Source organism: Thunnus thynnus, chromosome 4 (genome assembly GCF_963924715.1).
Source record: "Thunnus thynnus chromosome 4, fThuThy2.1, whole genome shotgun sequence".
Classification (NCBI taxonomy): domain Eukaryota; kingdom Metazoa; phylum Chordata; class Actinopteri; order Scombriformes; family Scombridae; genus Thunnus; species Thunnus thynnus.
The window spans coordinates 21,305,293-21,325,712 of NC_089520.1; the positions used below are offsets into that span (position 1 = coordinate 21,305,293).

Here is a 20,420-nt window from a genome sequence, read left to right on the forward strand (position 1 = left end):
CTAATAAATGACGCAATGAGTGTACATGCTCCACCTATTTTCTGTCTCTTTGCCTCTGGTTTTTCTCTTCTGAGCTGCTCTTCTTTAAAAAAATGATGAGGTCACTGCTATAGCTCATTCAGTTAACATTACATTTGTCCAAATAAATTCAAGAGGGGGCGAGAATATGACAAATGAAATCTGCCCCTGCATCTTCCCCCTCCCTACATTAGGCAAACCATCCCTTTCTAACAGCACTGTTAACTTGCAGGTCAAGCAAATTGGACTCAAAGTTCAAGATATGAAACGAAAGACAAGTAGCTGATTGTCTTAAGACATCAAACCTTCCAACTAACTTTACACCATGCTGGATTTATGTGCACATATATGTACAAAGCAAAAACAAAATAAAAATAAGCATTGTCCAACTTTAAAAGAATGCTGTTTCCACCCCTTCCTGCTCATTTTCCATAATGACGTCATTGCCCTCAAGGATCTTAAACTCAATGGTGATTAGTACAGAGGAAGGACCAACAAGTAACCAGAAAAGGTTCCCCAGCAACATGTTAATTAACTGCAGGAATCCAACCTGTTTACTCTTAATCTCACTCTCATAAAATAAAAATGTATGACTAAAAGACTGACACAAACATATGGTGTAACCTCATGTTCAACAGAGCGTGCAAAAGCACAATATAAATTTGTCTCATTGAAAATGTCACCAAAATTCAGCATGGAAAATATAATTGAACTAAACATCAAGTGGAGATGTACCATACACTTTGTTTGTGGTGTAGAGCTGCTTTACCTCCTCAAAAAAAGTCATGCAAATAGAGTTATGGACATCATGTTTTATGAGACTGAAATCCAAAAAAAAAAAAAAAAAAGTTTGAGCAAAAGATACAGTACACACACAATTCAGTGTTAAGTGAAACTTGTTTCCATGAACAAACTACAACAAAGGCCTTGATTGTCTCTTGATCCTGAATTTAAATTTATCAAATTCAATAGAATATGGTCAAGTGCCCATTATTTACACAAGTTTAAATATTTTTTTCTAATTCTAAGTCATGTCATGTTTTGTTATATCAACAGTTTTCAGTTGTACTTTATGTTCAATTTACTGAAATAAGTTACTTAAAATAACCCTAAAACTGCTGAAATCCTCCAAAATGGAGGTTTTGACAACATTTACACACACACACACACACACACACACACACACACACACACACACACACACACACACACACACACACACACACACACACACACACAGTGAGTTTAGCAAGGTAGCTCTTTGGGCTATGAATTCATACTTTTCCATTCAATTAACACCACAAATGTGAATTACATTTCCTTGTTTTATTGTGCAGGACAATCTATTCCCTGTTACAAATTCAACTGTTTCCATAAAATACATTCATCTGTTTTTCACCCACAATTAGATCCCAGAACAGTCATGGCAAGTTTCTTCATACTTGTAGGTACCAACACAGGAATGATCGAGTGAAAAGATATCATCATCACACACATACTGTACACACACTCATACACACACACATTCACATACTCATAATAGAGGTCCATTGGAAAAAGCTGTTCACTTGTTGCTCCCACGCAGCCTGTCAATCAGTAACTCTTTAGCTGCTGTTTGTAGAGGAGAAAAGGGTTTCCTCCAGTCCAATAAAATAATTTCCCATCTAATTTATGTATGTTTTTTTCTGTACTGGGGTAAGAGCTGAGTCCTCACAAACTGAATAAGCTGAGTCTCTGTGAGGAGAACAGCTACAAGTACGCAGAGCAGACACGCTGCTCCCACGCAGATATGGACCAGGCGTAGCAACCAGCCGCCGTCACAGCAGAAAAAACCCTGAAACCACAGAATAAAGAAGCTTAAATTAGGGCCACTGACACAGATCATTTAGAATAAAATTGTAATGTAATGTCAATATTTGGAAGTAAAATATGAGCATAGAATGAAAAGACACATTTCTCTGGTACCTCAGACACTGCTGTGACAACTGCACTGACAGCCAGTGCCAGCAATAGGAGCGGAGAAGGCAACAGGCCTCGCAGGGGTTTCCATGGACTGGACTGGAAGTAGCGATGTATGTAAAGCAGGCTGTGTGAGATGCGGAGGCCCATGTTGAGACAGTTGGCCAGAATGAAGCCAACACCCCCTGCCCACCATGTCAGCATGTAGGACAGGAGCAGGAAGGACACTGACAGAGCCAGCATCACCAGGTTATATCTGAAAAAAAAAACCCCACAAACGTCATGTTGACTGACAGGTTATATACTGTGTACTAAATAAATCTGTCTGTTTGTATCTCTATGTTCTTACTTGTCAACCTCTTCTTGGCTCATGGCAGCAAATACAAAACACTCAGTTACACCATTTACAGCTAGCAGGAGGACATAGCAGCTGTAGCATCTCAGCAAAGTGGGACCTTTAAAAAAAAAAAAAAAAAAGTTGTAACTAAGATAACCAAACAGATTTTCATATATTGTTGTTTAAAATGTTTGTGCTTCCTGTGATTGTGTCGTAGCTCTCTTACCTGCCCCACTGCTTAGCAGAGAGCCGCCATAAATGTCCAGAGCCAGGTGAGAGTAGGCGTAGCCAAACACCATGATGATCAGACCGATCACCAGCACCAGTTTCAGCAAACACTCCAGGACCTCTGCTGCTATAGTAACATCCTCCTGTAGACAAAACCCTAAGCATGAAATAAAACCAACAACCACTCCTGCCCAGTGATTCACAAAACTGTGTTTGTGTTTATTTTCACGCCACAGACCTTTTTTTGGCTTTTGACATCACGGCCTCTCTCCAGCACTTTGGCAAAGAAGATGTAGAAGCTCTCCTCAATAGGCAAGAAGATGAAGCGCGCCACCATGGAGCCCAGATTATTCACAATATCGTAAACACCCTGGTCTCCAAAGCTGAGGACGTTCAAGAAGGTCATGACGTAACGCTCGCCCTCCGTCAGGATCTGCTTCAGGAAGGACTGCTTGAAGAAGCTCCATGTGAGCCGAGCCAGAGTCCAATCAACCAGTGGCTACAAACAAAAAATAGATGAACATCATTGGTCCTAGATGGTAAACAGTACATCAGTTTAATTTGTGGAGATAAACCATAGATAATAATAATACCTTTCCATCAGCTTTGTGGGGCAGCAGATCTCCAACACTCTGCAAAGGAAAACCCTTCCTCGTCGCCTCTTTAGACCCCAAGAAGCGAAGAAAGTAAACAGCATAGCACAGCACCAGGACTCCTGTGTACACCAACTAAGAAAAGCCCAGAACTTACAATCATTAAATGTGAAAAAAGGTATTTACAGAAATAATGAAGACTTCAACTCATTTCTTACATGAGCAGCAGAGAAGATGTAAAGGCCCCATTCACGTGAAGATACCACTAGTACTACCGTTAAACTGCACTTAGCAATCATCGCTAAGCTCTCAGCGACCACTTTCAGTCGCACAAACATGTGAGCTTGAGCCAGGACCCAGAGGGGCTCAGCCAGGAGCTCCTGCACTCCTGCAAAGGCAAACAACACCACAGCAGAGCTGTAGTAAGGAACGGTCTGAGGATCGGGGACCTCCAGGAGCCAGAGCCACACACAAACCAGCAGGGCTGCCCATAACACACCAAGAGGCAACCTGGGAGGTGAGAGAGGTACAGAGATAAATATCCAAGCTGATTATACAATATCAAATGCACATAACGACGCTGAAGTTAGTTTCTGACTCACAGCTTCCAATTCAGGGTTAAGGGGAAAGTTAAGGGAAACATAAATATTGATATTTAGCTGCAGAGTCTCAGTTTTTTACCACTTACACTTATGACAGAGTCTTAGACATCATAGCAAAAGCCTTCACGCTGTTTAAACCCACTTTCAGATGTGTGAAACCTTTATTTTGCTTATGAAAACTGAGAAAAGGGCAAATTCACTGCTTTTTTCCCCCATCCAGACCACATTAGATCAGGTCCAGATCAAAAAGCGCTATATTTAGACTTGTAAAATCTGGACTAGGTTATTAAAGACACTCCAGAGAGTCATTAAAACACAGTTTCAGATTTGTGAGGCCTTTATTCTATTTGTGAAAAATGAAAAAAGGCAATTTCACTGATCTTGTGGCTAGAAATTCACAGCACAATTTCCACTTCCCTCCATTTCAATGGTTATGGCCATGTAAAGCTCCTCTTTCTCAAACAAAACACAATCACACAATATCTTTATAGGGTGCATTTTCTAATCTGTCTACATTTTTCTAAGCAGTGAAATCGCTCTTTTTTCTGTATTTGAATCATTTTATAAAATCAACTCACGTCAGCCACAGCAGGTTGATAACTTGTCTCCAGCTGTGGTTCGTCCCTGACCCTCCACTTAGACAAGCTCTCCGGAAAGCCTCTCTGGATAAAAATACTAATGTGGAATACAGTAGTGTAAGCCTGCATATACGAAGACGAAACAAAATCACGTTACAGAAGCTGGTGCAGTGAAATGTGCTCGTATTGTGTGTTTCTTGTCTTGTCTCACCTGACATTGACAACCCCAATCAGCTCTTTGGACACAAACCGCAGAGTGAATGCATTCAACAAGAAGGTGAGCACACGGAACATCACCTAAGACAAAACCAGGACAAACAATATTAATCCCTTAACATTAAGACAAACAGAGCATTTAGCGTTATAGTGTTACAGCTCAGATGTGTGTTCATTTACCTGTAGCAACACATTATACGATGCTAGTGTGGACGCATCCTTCAGCACATCTTGAGAGCTCATGTTGAATTTGCTCTGACCAGCTGAAAACTTTTAGTGAATCTGACAGATTATCCGCTGCTTTCTACTGCAGATAAAGAAAATAAATTCATTATAAAGTCAAAGATGCGGCTGCCGAACCTTCATACTGTGATAACTGTTAATGTGGCTGCCTAAAAAAACGAGAACGGCAGGTTTAATGTTGCAACACAGCAAGTGTTAGATGATATTTGTTGGACAGCAGTAGAAGCTAGAGGCTAGATTTCCACTTCCGTACACATTGTACGCACACGCGTTACGCGGTGACGTTAATAGAGCGTTGTGTTAAGCGCAGCGCCGCTAGAGAGCGTAACTGTCCCTTCTGATAATCTGTGGAAGGGGACTCATTTTAAATATCCCATTTTTGTGTAATGACCAAATTGTTGTCACCAATATTTGGTAAATTCTACATTCACAAAATGAAAATTTGCCAAAAAAATATTTTTTCTGTCAAACAAAGCTCAAAATCTATATAAAAAGTTTATCACAGCTAACATTCCCGAAGTATACGCTGATTATTAAATATATTAATTCACAAGCTTTTCAGTTTTGTTAACCTCTCCTTTCTTTCTTTTGTTCATTATTTTCCCATTATATAGTTACACAAAAATAGTGCTTTTACTATTTCCCTAGGAACCACCTGTAACTGCATTTTCTGATCTACCTAAAATGTCTTCAAGTATTTTTGCGTCACTGTAGGAATATTTTATTAAAATGAATTTTGGGGAGTAACTGGACTGGACTGTCCCTGGACAGGAAACAAATTGTGTCCTACCTGAAAACGTTTTCATTGCAAATATTACTTTCTGTAGGTTTTTATAATCACCAGCCTGTCTTCTTGATATTTATTTCACTTTATCTATTGATATTTATTTTGTCTTGGGGTTATTTATGGATCTACAAAATACAGTGATAATATGTTAAAGTGAGAATGCTTATTTCAAATATGGTCCCAAGATATTAAAAAATAAAGACAATATGACACAGAATTACACCAAAAACCTTTCAAGCTTTCAGGCTGGTGGTGGTGGTGGTGTGATGGTATGGGAGATATTTTCTTGGTACACTTTGGGCCCCTTAGTACCAACTGACCATTGTTTACACAGCCTACCTGAGTATTGTTGATCATGTCCATCCCTTTATGACCTCAGTGTACCCATCTTCTAATGGCTACTTCCAGCAGGATAACACGCCATGTCACAGAGCTCAAACTGGTTTCTTGAACACAACAATGAGTTCACTGTACTCAAAAAGCCTCTTCAGTCACCAGATCTCAATCCAGTAGAGCATCTTTGGGATATGGTGGAACGGGAGATTTGCATCATGGATGTGAAGCCGACAAATATACAGAAACTGGTGATATTATCATGTCAATATGGACCAAAATCTCTGAGGAATGTTTCAAGCACCTTGTTGAATCTATGCCATGAAGAATTAATGCAGTTTTGAAGGCAAAAGGGGTCCTACCCAGTACTAGCAAGGTGTATTAAGTGGCCAGTGAGTGTACGTGTTACAATAATATACATACATAATGTCTATATACAGCATTTCAGTGACCTCCTGCTCATGTTTACAGTCATGTACCATTAATCATTTTTTTGCACACAATCTGCCTCCATCCACAGACAGGACCTCTCAATACAGCTTTTTAAATTTGATCTTTACATGACATTGTTTAGTCAACCACACAAACACAATCTCTTCTTTGTCAGCAAGGCATGATTTATCCAGTCAAAGGCAAGAATTAAGACGTTTCAAAAAGGGATAACATTCATTAATAAGCTATATTTAAAGATGGATAGGCTTCTGTTGGTCTGAGATTTATATACAGTACATGCAGCCACCTCATTTACACAAACAATATACATTTGAAGTATACAGTGCAATTTATTCTTATACGTTTCTTTTTCCTCTTCTTAAATTTTCAGTTGAGTTGAATTGAATATTACCAAAAGGGACACAACATGGTTGTAGATGGTAGCAGTGACGTCAAGTGGAATGTACAGATTCACAACCTCCCACCCTAATATTATTACTCATACAGGCCTTTACAATTTAGAAGCATGCACACAAACACAATAACATCAATATATCAATATATACAGTACAAGGGCCCGTTTCTATTCTGCTAATCTCTACACGTACCCAAGGAGAATAGTTTGTGCTTTGAATAAAGTCACACATATACTGCTTGTGGAGCAGCTCACTTATTTGCAAGTTTAACCATGTGACAGAACTGTCCTGTAAAACAGTAGGTATGTAACCCGAGTCTGACTGTCAATAAAACAGTTACTTTTCTAGAAGGTGCTCCATCTTGGGGTTGATGAATGAAAAACCAGCAAATGCTGACTGGTCCATGGAATCTATGAAGTTCTTATCGCTGTGAGAGAGACGAGGCTTCTCACTGAGGAACTCCCGATCAAAGTTGCTGCAATCATTTGGTGCTTTCTGTAATTGACAGCAAATATATCTCAGAAAAATTATAAAATCAAATATTATAGACATATGTTACATATAATCCATTGTCTTATCACAATTTAAACCTCATTGACTTGTGTGTGGGACTTACCACTTTGGGTTTGAAGGGCGGTTCAACCTCCCTCTTCTCCAAGGCCGGCCAGTTAATGCTCTTGAAGAAGGGGTGTATACAGATATTACCCACGATTCCTAGCCTGCGCGTGGGGTCTCTCTCAAACAACTGCAAGGAGACAAAGTCAGTAAGTAAAGGATGAGCATGATTACATCTCAAAAACAGCCCCTTTTCAGTTAAACACTGACATTAATTAATGTCTAATTGCATTTGAATAGATTTCATGGTGTTCTGTGACAGATGGATTTTGTACAAAAGCTCTGGTACAGACCCGCTCAAGCAGGTCCTTGGCCTCCTTGTTGATCCAGCGAGGATAGTGGGGAGTATCCATGCGGATGGACTCAAACAGCTCATCCTCATCATCTCCGTGGAAAGGCGATTGTCCAACCAGCATTTCATACAGCAGCACCCCAAATGACCACCAGTCAACAGAGAATGAGTACTTCTGTCCCAGAAGGATCTGAGTTGAAACACAAAACATTATAAATACATCTTGTTCCAGACAAACTGACATTTTCCTGCATACAGAATGATAAACGCAAATCAGTTGCAGATTTGAAATATTTCAGAACAAGAGGGTATCTCTAAGTTTGAAAGGCTGTACCTCTGGAGCGATATAGTCAGGAGTACCACAGAAAGTCGTGGCGCGGTTCTCTCCAAACACGTTCTCCTTGCACATGCCAAAGTCGGCGATCTTTATGTGCCCCTCATGATCCAGCATCACATTGTCTAACTTAAGATCTCTGGAAGAAAAACAATCACAGCAGACTGATTTTGATTTTAAATATAATAACTTGTAACTTGCCTCAAAACAGCACTCTTTAGCACCATACCAGAGTTTTTACGTTTAGCTCGTTAATTACAAATGGCACATAACTTAAAATGTTAGGTTTAATTTTGAGGCAACCCCTGGTTTCAGTTCTACTTGCAGAGATGTGAAATTTGCCTATGATAGATTTAGGCCAGTGTTTGAATGTTTATTTTGAACAACATTCATTATCTTCACATGGTTATGCAAATGCAAAAGGAACACTATTTCTGAGATTGAAGAATCTTTTTTTTTTTACTGTAACAGATGAACACATTCACATTTTCCTTTTGAAATATCCACATTTGCTTGTTCTTCTTCTGAATTTGCTTTTTGGACTGCACCCACGGAGACAGTTTTCTAAACACTCCATGAACACAACTGCATTACCACGCAATGACAATGAAACTTTCAGGGGAAATAAAGGTGTCAAAATGCGTGGGATCATTATCTAACTCGAGTCTCTGCAAGTTCATTTTCACATCACACTTGCAACTGCACTGAAATCAGTGGTCTTCTAGAGGACAGGAAAACAATAAAATGGTCAGCTGTGATTTGAAGACTTCATTATTTTAAGTTTATGGGCTAAACTATCAGTATTATATAAGTACTGTACATCCTATGTAAAACACTTTTTTTGCTCTGACCTGTAGATGATCCCTTTGGAGTGTAAGAACTTAAGACCACAAATGATCTCAGCAGAGTAGAACCTGTAGAGTAGAAGACAAAGATGGCAGAGACAGACAGATTATCAGCCACTTGTCCCTGATGGAAAGCTACAGGTCTGCACTGCAGCTATGTCACTATGGAGTTGGCAGCTAAACGCTGGTGTCACTGCAGACTCATTTCAGTGTAGACCTGAATTATTGAGGAGGACATTTGTATGGAGTAGCAGACAGGTGAATAATGCTCTCATAATGTGAAACCTGAGAGCCGCTGGGAGCCGAAAGATTAGACTACCTCTGACCCGCTTCTCTTGTCATCTGTGTCAGGTGAAACGATTGAGTCCAGAGAGGAGATAAAGTAGCCTCCGCTCAAACCAAATAACTGGTCATTCCCTGTAAATGACTAGCTGACAAGAACTAAATAGGTCGTCATGTTTATCTACTCAGTATCTCTCACTTAATACTGATAAATATACTGTAGCTCAGATAAAACATGTCAGGATGTGCACATATATTCACAAAAAACACAGACACAAAAAAGCATGAAAAGAAGTCTGCATCTTGTATGTGTAAGTATGGTGTTAGTTTAAATGGGCTCTGCTATGTGATGAAAGTTGAGACGACGCACTAGACTGTCTACTGCACCGGGTCAACAGGTTAGCGGTAGCTACTGGGAGAACAGGGCCTTTGTGCTGATAAAGAGGTCACTCGAAACTCTGCAGTTCAGTTGCTGCCTAAGGAAAAAATATTGCAGATACTTTCCATTGCAGCGTGACAGCTTGTGCAGCAACACACAGTTTATTACTAAGGCTGGGCAATATATCAATATTGTGATATGAGACTAGATATCTTAGATTTTGGATATTGTAATATTGTGATATGGCACAAGTGTTGTCTTTTCCTGGTTTTAAAGGCTGCATTACAGTAAAGTGATGTAATTTTCTTCTATTTCTTTCTTCTATTATTTGCTTTTACCCATTTAGTCATTATATCCACATTACTGGTTATTATTTATAAAAATCTCATTGTGTAAATATTTTGTGATGCACCAATAATCATCCCTACAATATTTTCCCAATATCAATATCAAGGTATTTGGTCAAAAATATTGTGATATTTGATTTTGTCCATATCACCCAGAACTATTTATTGCATTTATCCACATATGTAAACACACATGCAATCACACATTTGTTACAAATGAATGCACTGTGAGAGGATTAAACAGCCAATTCTGTTTCTTTCTCACTCACTGAGGGTAAATGATCCATCCAGGCTCAATACAGTCACTGAGTGAGGAGCATTTTAGTGGATGCCAACACAAGATCAGATGTCTGTGTTTGCAAAGTGGAGAATTACTCCTGTCATCTCATGGGTCCAGGACATAGCCACCACTTTAACTACAGGAAATGTAGCAGCAGGCTAAACTGTAAGATCAGTGTCTCTGAACACAGGAGCTAATGGTTAATGCATTTATTGTCTTGACATTTTTCAAAAAGTAAAACCAGCTTGCACAAAATTGCACACACTGAAGTCTACTATACATATATTTGTTGACCAAACTAACTCTGTTTCACTCACAAGTGTTCTGTACTACAACTGTTCTATCAGGAAGGTGGAATTAATAAAGGTGATACCTGGAAAAATATTTCATAAAAGAAAGAACATCTAGTTTGTTTCAAAGAAATGTTTAACTTCCGTCTCTGTGTTTGTAAATGTGAGAATTTTTAAAACTTCACTTAGTGGTAGTGCAGGTGCCACTGAGTTTTTGGACTTGGACATAACACCTTCTTTTACCAGTGTGCCATTGTTTTATCCTGAAGGAATTCCCACAGAGTGCTGAGTGGTGGGTGGTAACTGATACCTTCCCTTACAAACAGTACACAGACACTCAGACCTGCTCACTCCTTACAAGGCCAGTCTGCTAGTAAGAGCAGCTGCTTTCCATCAAGTCATCAATTCTGTCTGTGTACATCTTCACAGCTACATGAGCATGAAAGCGCTGACTAATGATGCCAGGTTGTGTGTTTTTTTTTCTCCGCCAAGTCTGTATGTTTTCATGTCTGTGTGAAAGGTCAGACTTACGTAGCTCTGTAGAGTTCAAAGCGCCCTTTCTCCTGAATATGAAACATCAGGTCTCCTCCATTCAAATATTCCATCACAAAGAACAGATGCTCCTGTAGACAAGTTTCACTTTCAGTGTGTAATGATGTAATTATGCAGAGTGGAAACAAAATGTGAACAAAGGCACTATTGAGGTGGAGAGGGATGTACCTTGGTCTGAAAGGTGGAGTAAAGGTGTGTGAGGAAGGGGTTTTCCCAGGCTAAAGCCAAGACTCTTTTCTCCACCATAGTGCACTCCACATCGTCATCCATCAGCACCACATCTTTCTTCAGAGCCTTCACAGCAAAGTACTCTCCACGACCTTTCAGCTCTGCCAGGAGAACCTGGGAGGGGAGAGGAGAGGAGAGAAAAGATGAGAGGAGAAGAGGAAAGGAGAGGGGAGGAGAGGAGAGGTGAGGAGAGGAGAGGAGAGGAGAGGTGAGGAGAGGAGAGGAGAGGAGAGGAGAGGAGAGGAGAGGAGAGGAGATGAAAAGAGGAGAAGAGAAGAGAAGAGAAGAGAAGAGAAGAGAAGAGAAGAGAAGAGAAGAGAAGAGAAGAGAAGAGAAGAGAAGAGGGATTATTATTTCTGTGAGGCCTGCAGTTTCCAGTGTGTTTATGGCTGGAGTGTTGTTGGTTTACTCATGGTAATCCTCTCATTCTTGGGTTGAGGGTTTTTTAAAATACTCTTTCACAGTTAAAATGGTTGCTGTGTACCTTGCCAAAGCTGCCTTTTCCCAAGACCTTGTGGAAGACGAAGTTGTCCACATTGATGCGGGTCAGATGGGTAATCCGAGACTGAGGCCGTGGGCTAGATCCATCCCACAGTCTGCCATAGGGAGATCCATCTAACGAACAAACAATTACAACACATAGAAACGATTTATTCACCTTGTTATCTTAAATATTGAAAACTTTCGCATGTTATTCTGTATAATTAGCAATAAAGAGCCTAAGATGCACATACAGAAAAACACACTCACTGACCATTGATTTCCAGTCCAGCAAGCTTATTAACCTCATCGTAGATTCCAATATCGGGCAGATTAGGCAGGTTTGGATCTGAACGGCGAGTGGAAGATTTCTGATGGATGAATACAAAGAAAAAGTAAGCATAAAAGAGCCAGTCAAATAGTTTAGAGGTCTGTAAAAAGAGAACAAAAGAACCAGGATTTCCACAACTTGCCAGTCCTTAAACACACCAGCACAGTGAGCTCAGGTTCCCACCATCAAGTGTCACACTCTGAACAATTTGTCAACGCACACCAGGGATTAAGAGTTTCACATTCAAGTGACACTCAGTTTGATGGTTACACTTAATTTTGTAATGAAGAGCCCTGAACAGATATGCTCTATCTAGGTTCAGGGTTAATCTAAGTGTTGGGATTAGTGTTAGAAATAGGCTCAGATAAGGACTGGATTCAGGACTAGAATGGGGTCAGGTTTACAGCTAGGATATGGGCTAAGACCATAGTTATGGTGAACCTAACTTTTCTATAATTTTAATGTTTGTTAAAAGCTTTCTCTGGGTGCCTATGGAGAGCTGTCAACACTGTCAACTGCATGAAACATGATGCAGTGCTAATGTTAATGCTTAAATAGTATATATATATATAAACACACATCAACAGAATAAATCTAAGCATACAATGTTTTAAGTGCTAGCCTACTATTGTGGTTCTCATCTTGACATTGTTTTAAATTACATTACATACCCTGATACAATATACTAATTGCTAAGTAAAAGATAATGTAATCAGATATCCGTATTGTTTTTCACAGAGCTGTGTTTTGATTTAATTAAGTGGTGTGATACTTGAGTCAGACTTGTTCTTCAATTCTTCCAACTTTACTTTGACTTCAGCTTAAAGATTAAAAAAAAAAACTTGATTTGACAACTTATTAAATGACTCCATGACCTCACCTGGCTGACTTGTGTAAGTGCCTCAGCTAGTAGTTTCTGGTTGATACCACAGAGGTTGGCCACTTTATCCTGACACTTGTGATGGACATTCATGGCACAATCTACAAAGAGAACAGAAACAGTCCGTTACAGACACAAGTACACTTATACTCCAATAATTAAGTCAATCATATCTGTACTGTACCTTCACACTTGAGGCCTTGTTTGACCAGACCCCACAGCAGACTTCCACAGTGGTCGCAGAAGGTGGGACTCATGTAGTTATTGGTCTTGAAACGGTGTGGCATGTCAATCTTAAAGCGTTCCTTCTGGAACTGCGGGAACAGACGGGATTTGTCATCTCCATGAATTACCGGTGGCAAAGGAAACCTACTCAAAGGTCTGTGACACTTCACTGCCCTGCGCACCTGCCTCATCTTTTCCCTTTTTTGCTTAGCGCTTTGCTTCCCTCTCTGATACTTGATTGATACTGTTAAAAGTGACTACAATGTCAAATCTTCTAAGGTCTACTTGGATTTAAGTTGCCTCCCTGAGTACACGCCCCATCTGTCATTCATCCACTGTGTGGGTGAGTGTGCTTGATCATTTCCATGTAGTCATTATCTGGGTCAGTTGGTCTTTGATCGTCTTTATCCACCAACACTGATGATCATTGAAAAGATATCACATTGGATGTGGACCCAGACTGGTATCTGCCTTTGTATTAAACTCTGACCTGCAACCCAAGCCAATTCAATGATATTATCACAATTGTTCACAGTGATAAGAAGAGATACCTTTATATCAGTTTTACACAGAGTGAGAAAAGCCCACACTAAACTGACATTTGGAGAATTATGAAGAACGCTCACAGTGCTTTGTGTACTGCACAACTATGTGTTACGTACCACAGTATCCCGACTGTTGGCAGCAGTACCGGTACATCTGCCGATGATTTTGTCTATGCATTTTTTGTGGATGGCCGCATTACATTCTGGTAAAAAGCAAAGATGATAGAGAATTGCATACTTGTTCCAGTATCTGAGCATATTTATGACAGTAAAGTGAAAAAATATATCCTTTTATAGTCAAGTACACAATTTTAAAATATACTAAATGATTGTACACTTACGTCTGCATTTATAGCCTTGCTTGTTGAGTCCCCTGTGGGAGACAAAGAAAAACAAATGGGTCAGTCTGTATCATTCTTTGATCATGTGAATGTAAATAGTCTGCTGATTAATCATTTGTTGGTGATAACAAACACCTGCAGTACACCCATGTAAACCACAAATTTCCTCTCCTGTGAGACCAAAAGTGACCTCAAAGCAGATGAGTGGAGATCGGTCATCAGTGGGTGAACATAAACATTGCTACGGATGCATGATACAACTTAAAAGGAAAGCTGAACCTTAATGGTTTTATCAACAAAAAAAATCACAAGCAAACAGATCATTTAACTCAAGTCTGACAGAAATCAACCAAGTCAGAGAGTGTTTAAAACTGATATCAGGAAGATAGAAAACATTATATTTTTAATCTCCCCTTGTTATTCTGCCTGATGTTCTAGCATATCAGATTGGTGTTTCATGAGTTCCCGTTTATCTGTCTTGAAGGTTTGTTTATAGAACTTAAGTGTAGGCGGAACTGACCAGACAAACTCTCTGCACACAGAGCAGAAAGTGGGCTGTCTGAAGAATGTGGCGATGAACTCGTGGTTCTTTATGAAGTGGATCTTTGCCTGCTTGATGGCCCCTCGTCTACGGTTCAGGGTAGGAGCCTCTTCCTCCTTTGCAGCCTGCTTACTCTCTTCCAGACAGACAGAAAAACACAGATCAGTTATCCCACAACAATGCAATGCAAAAGGTCAATTTATATACGTCAAAATTTGATAGTCTTAATGATCATTTATGGGGACCCATAGGAATTGCTCATGTGAATGCCTGTGGGTGATAAGATTAAAACAAGTCGCAGGACAGTGTGTGTATGTATGAGGGTGGGGGTTTTTTAAAAACCAAAGTATGAAAACTGTAAACTGGAAATCCCTAACCTTACAGATAAAGCTTCATCAACATGGTATTTGATCAATGCAAAAGTTAAGGGACAGATATAGAAAATATTCTTCCCCATTTTCACACTATTCGCCCACTTCCCTCATCTCTCTCTGAAAACCTATTTTCTCAAACAGCCTCTTACTATGAGTGCTGGTGTCTTACATGAACACAAATTTTTCAGCCAGAGTAAAAATCAGTTCTCACTATTTCATTTAAGAGATTTCTGTATTTTTATTTTGTCTGTGGTCTTCTTCCTGGTTTGAGGTGGCTCAGCTGGATGTCACGTGTATGCTATGTATAACACTAGAATCAGAATCTGATAATAGTTGAGGGGCTGTTGGTTTATCTTATCCAAGTCCCTGCCAACAGCAGATAAGGAGAGTTTGTCAGTGTTTAAGTTTTAATAAATTATAAATAAGGATATTTTTTTCAATTTTTTTGTTGCTTATTTAGTCAATATTTAATGCCATAGTGAAACATGTGGAACATGTGAAATCAAGTTTTTGAAGGCTACAATGACAATGTGGCAAATAAAGCAAAGAAAACAAAGCAGTCTGAAAACAAATCATACAGATAAGATTTAAAGTCAACAGTATAAAGGCAGAGAATAAAAGAAAAAAAGAGAAGGCTTCCATGTTATTTCCTTTCACCTGTATCTACTCCCTCCAGAAAGTACTGCACTGCCATCATCACTTTCCCAGAAGGATGGAGATCCACCTGAACACACAAACACACAATTAGACACACAGACAGTCTGAGATATTGCTCTACAGGGACTACAAGACAGTCTGGAATGTCCTACCCAGAATTCAGCACGCCCGTTGGCTTTCTTGCAGCGCTCAGCAAGTACGGAAACACCTACAGTGACCTCAGCCAGTGGCTCCTCGGCTGTCTTCATCAGCAGTACCTCGAGCACACGGCCCTCGTAGATGTGCGCATCAAAACTGGCTTTCCAGGCTGGGTACATGGTAGGTTTCCGCTGAACAAGGGTCTTACCTCGTTCTAGGAGAAAGAAGACGGACAGAGACAGAAGATGTTTTTTAGCACAGGAAACCACAAGAACTGACAGCTTTGCCTACAGAGATCACACCTTCTGTAAAAGACAGGGCAGTGTGTGGGCTATCATGGAGTTTCTCACCAGTAGTCAAGGCCTCCTTCATTTTGATTGCACAGAAGGGCGGGTCAGCCAGGGGGGGCAGAACGCCCAGGTCGTACGAGTTAAAGGCGATCCTCAAGAAAGGAGCCATGGTCACGAGTACCAGGGTCACCTGCTCTCAGATATGAACAAACATAGTGTTACCCTAGTGACATTTATCTATAATGGCATGTTAGTTACACACACAACTGTAGATCATCAACATATCCACTTATTATATTGCATTAATACACACAGTTGCATATTCTCATGCATCAATACTGCTGGCTCACATTAAGGCATAAAGATAAGTGCTATAGGTCAATGTTAGACCTAATAATCTCTGTGTACATTGTGAGACCAAACATCAGAGAGAGAACCTACGATAATACTCTCTTAATCAAGATTTTTTTATTGTGAACATATATCTCACACCCTGTCAGACACCTGCACACAAAATGTGCTTAGTCGATAAGGACAGAAAAACTTCTCTCGAACCGCAGTTATGTTCCAATCCCAGAAACAAGAGAAAATTTGACTGTGGCTGCACCATTACTTTGGATTTACTCTTGTACTTTGTAATCTCACTTTGAGACATTTCAACTCAGTCACACCCACATGGAGGAGGGACACAAACATTCACAACACCTCCATCTATAACACCTGTTTTTGTGTGGCAGAAGAACAGAGTGTGCGGACTGACTATTGCATTGTTTTTGTATGTGATTCCAAAGCTGGTTGTTGGAAAGAGCAACATGATTATATGCCTGTTTTGTTTTTGTTTTTTTTAAATATTTTTATACCTTATTTTTTAATGTTAATTTTTTTATATCTGGCTTTTTGGGGTGAAAATCCTGTGCTGGTAATTTTAATTTAATACTAATTGAATAGATTTTCCCACTTCTAGTAAAAAAGAAGCACTTTTGAGCATTAATTTGGGCTGTTGTGATTGGCGTTTGTCATCATTTTCGACAACTAAATAATTAATGATTAAAAAAATTATCAGTATCTTTAAAGATTATGAAAGTATGTTGCATCCATTGTGGATTCGAAGTGAAATATATGCTGATAATGATATAAGTGAGAGAGCAATATCACCCCATATGCAGGCACTAGTTTGATGCATGCATGACTTGCTGCTTGCATAAACTTACATGTGCACGCATAGATTATGTCTCAACCTCTAAAACCATCTATGCACCACCAGTTTCTGTATGTGTAATGCCCACACAGACACATGCACGTTAAATCCAACAACCACATATGTTGGCCAGCCGATTAAGTCACACTCATGCTGTTTTACATGCCAATTCTATTAATTCTACGCCCTTGTGTGTGAAATACAACTACAACATTAAATATTACAGCACCATATTTGCACCTCTGCTACTTGTTTAGTTCCCTGTTACTGTGTTTTCTTGAGCGTGTAGTTTCTGAAATGTTTCAAGTGCAACAGTGGAGCTGTGTTTGCCTGTACTACAAAGGCAGAGCGAGCCTGAACATGTCCCTAATCCAAACACAAGCATGCAGTGCTTCATGGTAGGCCTAGCTGGTATTCACAATCCTAAACTCATAATCGCCCACACTGAGACCAGAAAACTAAGAAACAGAAAAAAAGACATGCGGGCAAGAAAGAAAGTATGCAATCAGAGGGGAGGAGGGAGGGGAGGCGAGGGGGGGTGAACAACCATGTTAACTCACACACTCACTGCTGCTGTGAGCTGTGCTGTCAGGGTTTTTGGAGTTAATCGATAGCAAGCACACTGTGTGATTGAGGGCGGTAGAGATTGATTATCTAGCAAACTGTTCATGTGCAGTTTCGATTTGTCCCGACTGTTAAATTCAGTAGTTATGTGCCATTCACCAGTGTACTGTAATTTGCAACATGAACTTCTGACTTTTTATCATTTTCTAGCCCACATCCTGATATCTGTGACCCTAACCCTAATGACCAACATTAATTTCTGACTTAATTATTTCATCATTACACCTAAAAGCTTGACTTACAGGCTATGTAATCATACCAAAAGATAACTTGGGGTCTGTATAAGTGTGTTTCTATGCTCTTAAAATATAAAATAAGCAACTATAACACAGGTAATAGATGCATATTAGCTGTAGTAGTGACATTAGTAGCTCGTCTATGAGTGCGGGAAACTGAACCATACTGTCAAACTATTTGTACTAATAAAATAATAAGTGAAGGAGAAAGAGAGAGGCGGAAAGAAAAGTCTTTCACCAAGACACAAAGAGAGATAACAGGCAGAAACACATAGAGGGAGCTCGTACAGTTAACAGTACAGTGATATGCTGTATGGATGTAATTACAACTTAAACCTATTTTGGAGCAGGTCTCCATGTAAGCATCAAGCTCATACAACCAGTCTGTTACTACTGTGTCATGTGAACAACCTGTCCTCACATCTGTTACACACATACACATACAAGTGGTTAAAGTGTTGCAACTACGACCACACATTTTTATTGCTTTTGAAAACTACATATAACATTGAAAGACAAAAAAGACTCACTGTGACTGTCACAAAGTCCACGGAAGCGGTTACAGTGATTTACAATTCAACTGTGGCCATTTGAAGAGAAATCAGCATCGACTTGAGAATCAGTCAGTGCATCTGACATTCTTTAAGCAACAGTTTTACCTCCAAAGGAAGTGGTTGATTGTCAGTTGGCTGATGTCACTTCACGTCTGACACAGACGACAGTTTGCAACCAGTGCTGTCTTCATGACAAATAAATGCAATGTTGTTGTTTTTTAAATTTACATCCTTTCTGCACAGACCTGCCCGCATTCCTCCTCACGCCCGGTGTTACAACGTATTCTGTGACCCGTGAGATTCTGTGACCTCAACAGGAATTCCATATTGGCAACATGGCCAAAACCCCGCATTCCAGCCGTTATCGGGTAACGGCTGGAATGCGGGGTCACTATTTGTGGGTAACGGTTATCCACAAATAATGACCCCATAATATTTAGATAGGATCCAAAAGTGTGCGACCTGTGATTAGCAGGAGCTTGCGGTCAGTTAGATCAGTTTGGAGAGTCCTGACACCACCTGTCAATATTTGGTCAACCAATGTTTCCATAGTTGACCCCGCTGCGCCATAAAATAATCTGACAGGTCACAGATTCCATCGTACCACTTCAGTTTACTGAACAAATCAACGCTTCACTAATCGAAAAAAGTTGGCAGAGCATATTGTTTCATTCAGAACAGTTAAGGTAGAGATAATTATGTTTTTAATAGCTGTAGAAAAAGCGTCGACATAGTGTTGCCGCAACTATAACGTCCGTCTGAGAGACTTAAAGAAATTAACGCTAGCTAACGTTAGCGGCAGCGGGTACGGTCAAACTAGGTAACGTTACAGTTTGTTTCCCCATAGATGAAAGAGAAGAAAGAGCAAGGGGTTCGTTTTTTTTAGTTTTAGGGCAACTTTCTGCAAACTCCAACCGGAAAGCCCTAAACTCTGTGAAAAACTCGACCACAATGAATAATAATGGAAGTCTCACCTCGTCCTGCAAAAATCGGTGCCGTTTTCTTTTTCACCGACGACGAAAGTTGCTCTTTCTCTTCCCCTCCTTTTTTTCGCTCTGTGATTCCGTCGATTGAGGAAGTGTGGCGCGCGCTCGCAAGCTTTCTCAACAAGCTGTGACGTTTACCTGCTACACACACACACACACACACACACACACAAAGCGGTCTGTTCCCCAGAGTCGTTGCATTGCACCCAATTGCCCTATATTGAATAAAGGTCCTGTCAGTTATTATAATGCATTTTTTTCCACATGGGTTGAACTATACACAGAAGCATGCCTCTGCCGCACATGTCACTTTCCATTTTAACCCCAGGTGGGTGCTTGACATGATGGTGTAGTTGGGTGCATTACTGCAGACCTGTTGATCACCTGCCCATGCAACTATAGCGGAACATACAGATCTGCATTGCTGGTGAGTGTGCCCTAGATTATTGTAGCATAGCCTTGTATGTGAGGGAACATTTTTTATTTATTCATTTTTTCATAAAAGAGTATGTGTGGTAGGGGGTGGGGTCACGTGGCTGGTAGGCTGCGGGGGCAGTTTTGAGGTTTGAGCTTTGTTCTTGCTGGTGAGGAGGTGGCAGATTTGGCTACCGCAGCCAAAAGGATATTTTCTTGTTCTTAAGTAACACCATCACTTCAAATTATCCATATCCTTTATTTATCCCATGCCTGCATTCACCCACCCCCTACACACATCCAAATATATGTATGGCAGAAACTCATTAATGCCAACTGAGCTATTCTCATCATAATGCCACTAATAAAATATTGGCTGAAGTGAACAAATATCTAAATGAGGAATGCAGGAAGTAAATT

The 20,420-nt window shown here is 40.0% G+C and overlaps 2 protein-coding genes across 4 annotated transcripts; both read right to left on the reverse strand.

Annotated features, from left to right (window-relative positions):
- Nucleotides 1-1,325: 1,325 nt before the first annotated feature.
- Nucleotides 1,326-5,042, reverse strand: rft1 (RFT1 homolog). Of its 2 annotated transcripts, XM_067587454.1 has the most exons (10): nt 4,712-5,042; nt 4,527-4,612; nt 4,316-4,438; nt 3,354-3,645; nt 3,136-3,270; nt 2,781-3,041; nt 2,541-2,685; nt 2,327-2,432; nt 1,984-2,233; nt 1,326-1,852 (listed from the first exon to the last, which is right to left on the reverse strand). In XM_067587454.1, exons 1-10 carry the CDS (start codon nt 4,772-4,774, stop codon nt 1,688-1,690), a joined length of 1,626 nt encoding a protein of 541 aa, XP_067443555.1. In that variant the 5' UTR covers nt 4,775-5,042; the 3' UTR covers nt 1,326-1,687. The 2 variants fall into 2 exon arrangements, with proteins under 2 accessions (XP_067443555.1, XP_067443556.1); XM_067587455.1 differs by lacking the exon at nt 4,712-5,042 and having other exon boundaries at nt 4,316-4,412.
- A 1,448-nt stretch (nt 5,043-6,490) lies between these two features.
- prkcda (protein kinase C, delta a) lies at nt 6,491-19,705 on the reverse strand. 2 transcript variants are annotated; one of them, XM_067587458.1, is made up of 18 exons: nt 19,575-19,705; nt 16,049-16,178; nt 15,713-15,912; nt 15,561-15,627; nt 14,509-14,665; nt 13,989-14,020; nt 13,765-13,850; nt 13,062-13,191; nt 12,878-12,978; nt 11,941-12,037; nt 11,671-11,801; nt 11,127-11,300; nt 10,938-11,029; nt 8,835-8,897; nt 7,984-8,122; nt 7,651-7,839; nt 7,359-7,487; nt 6,491-7,237 (listed from the first exon to the last, which is right to left on the reverse strand). In XM_067587458.1, the coding sequence occupies exons 2-18, from the start codon at nt 16,155-16,157 to the stop codon at nt 7,079-7,081; spliced, it is 2,055 nt and encodes a 684-aa protein (XP_067443559.1). In that variant the 5' UTR covers nt 16,158-16,178; nt 19,575-19,705; the 3' UTR covers nt 6,491-7,078. The 2 variants fall into 2 exon arrangements, with proteins under 2 accessions (XP_067443559.1, XP_067443560.1); XM_067587459.1 differs by lacking the exon at nt 19,575-19,705 and adding an exon at nt 18,706-18,800.
- Nucleotides 19,706-20,420: the final 715 nt, after the last annotated feature.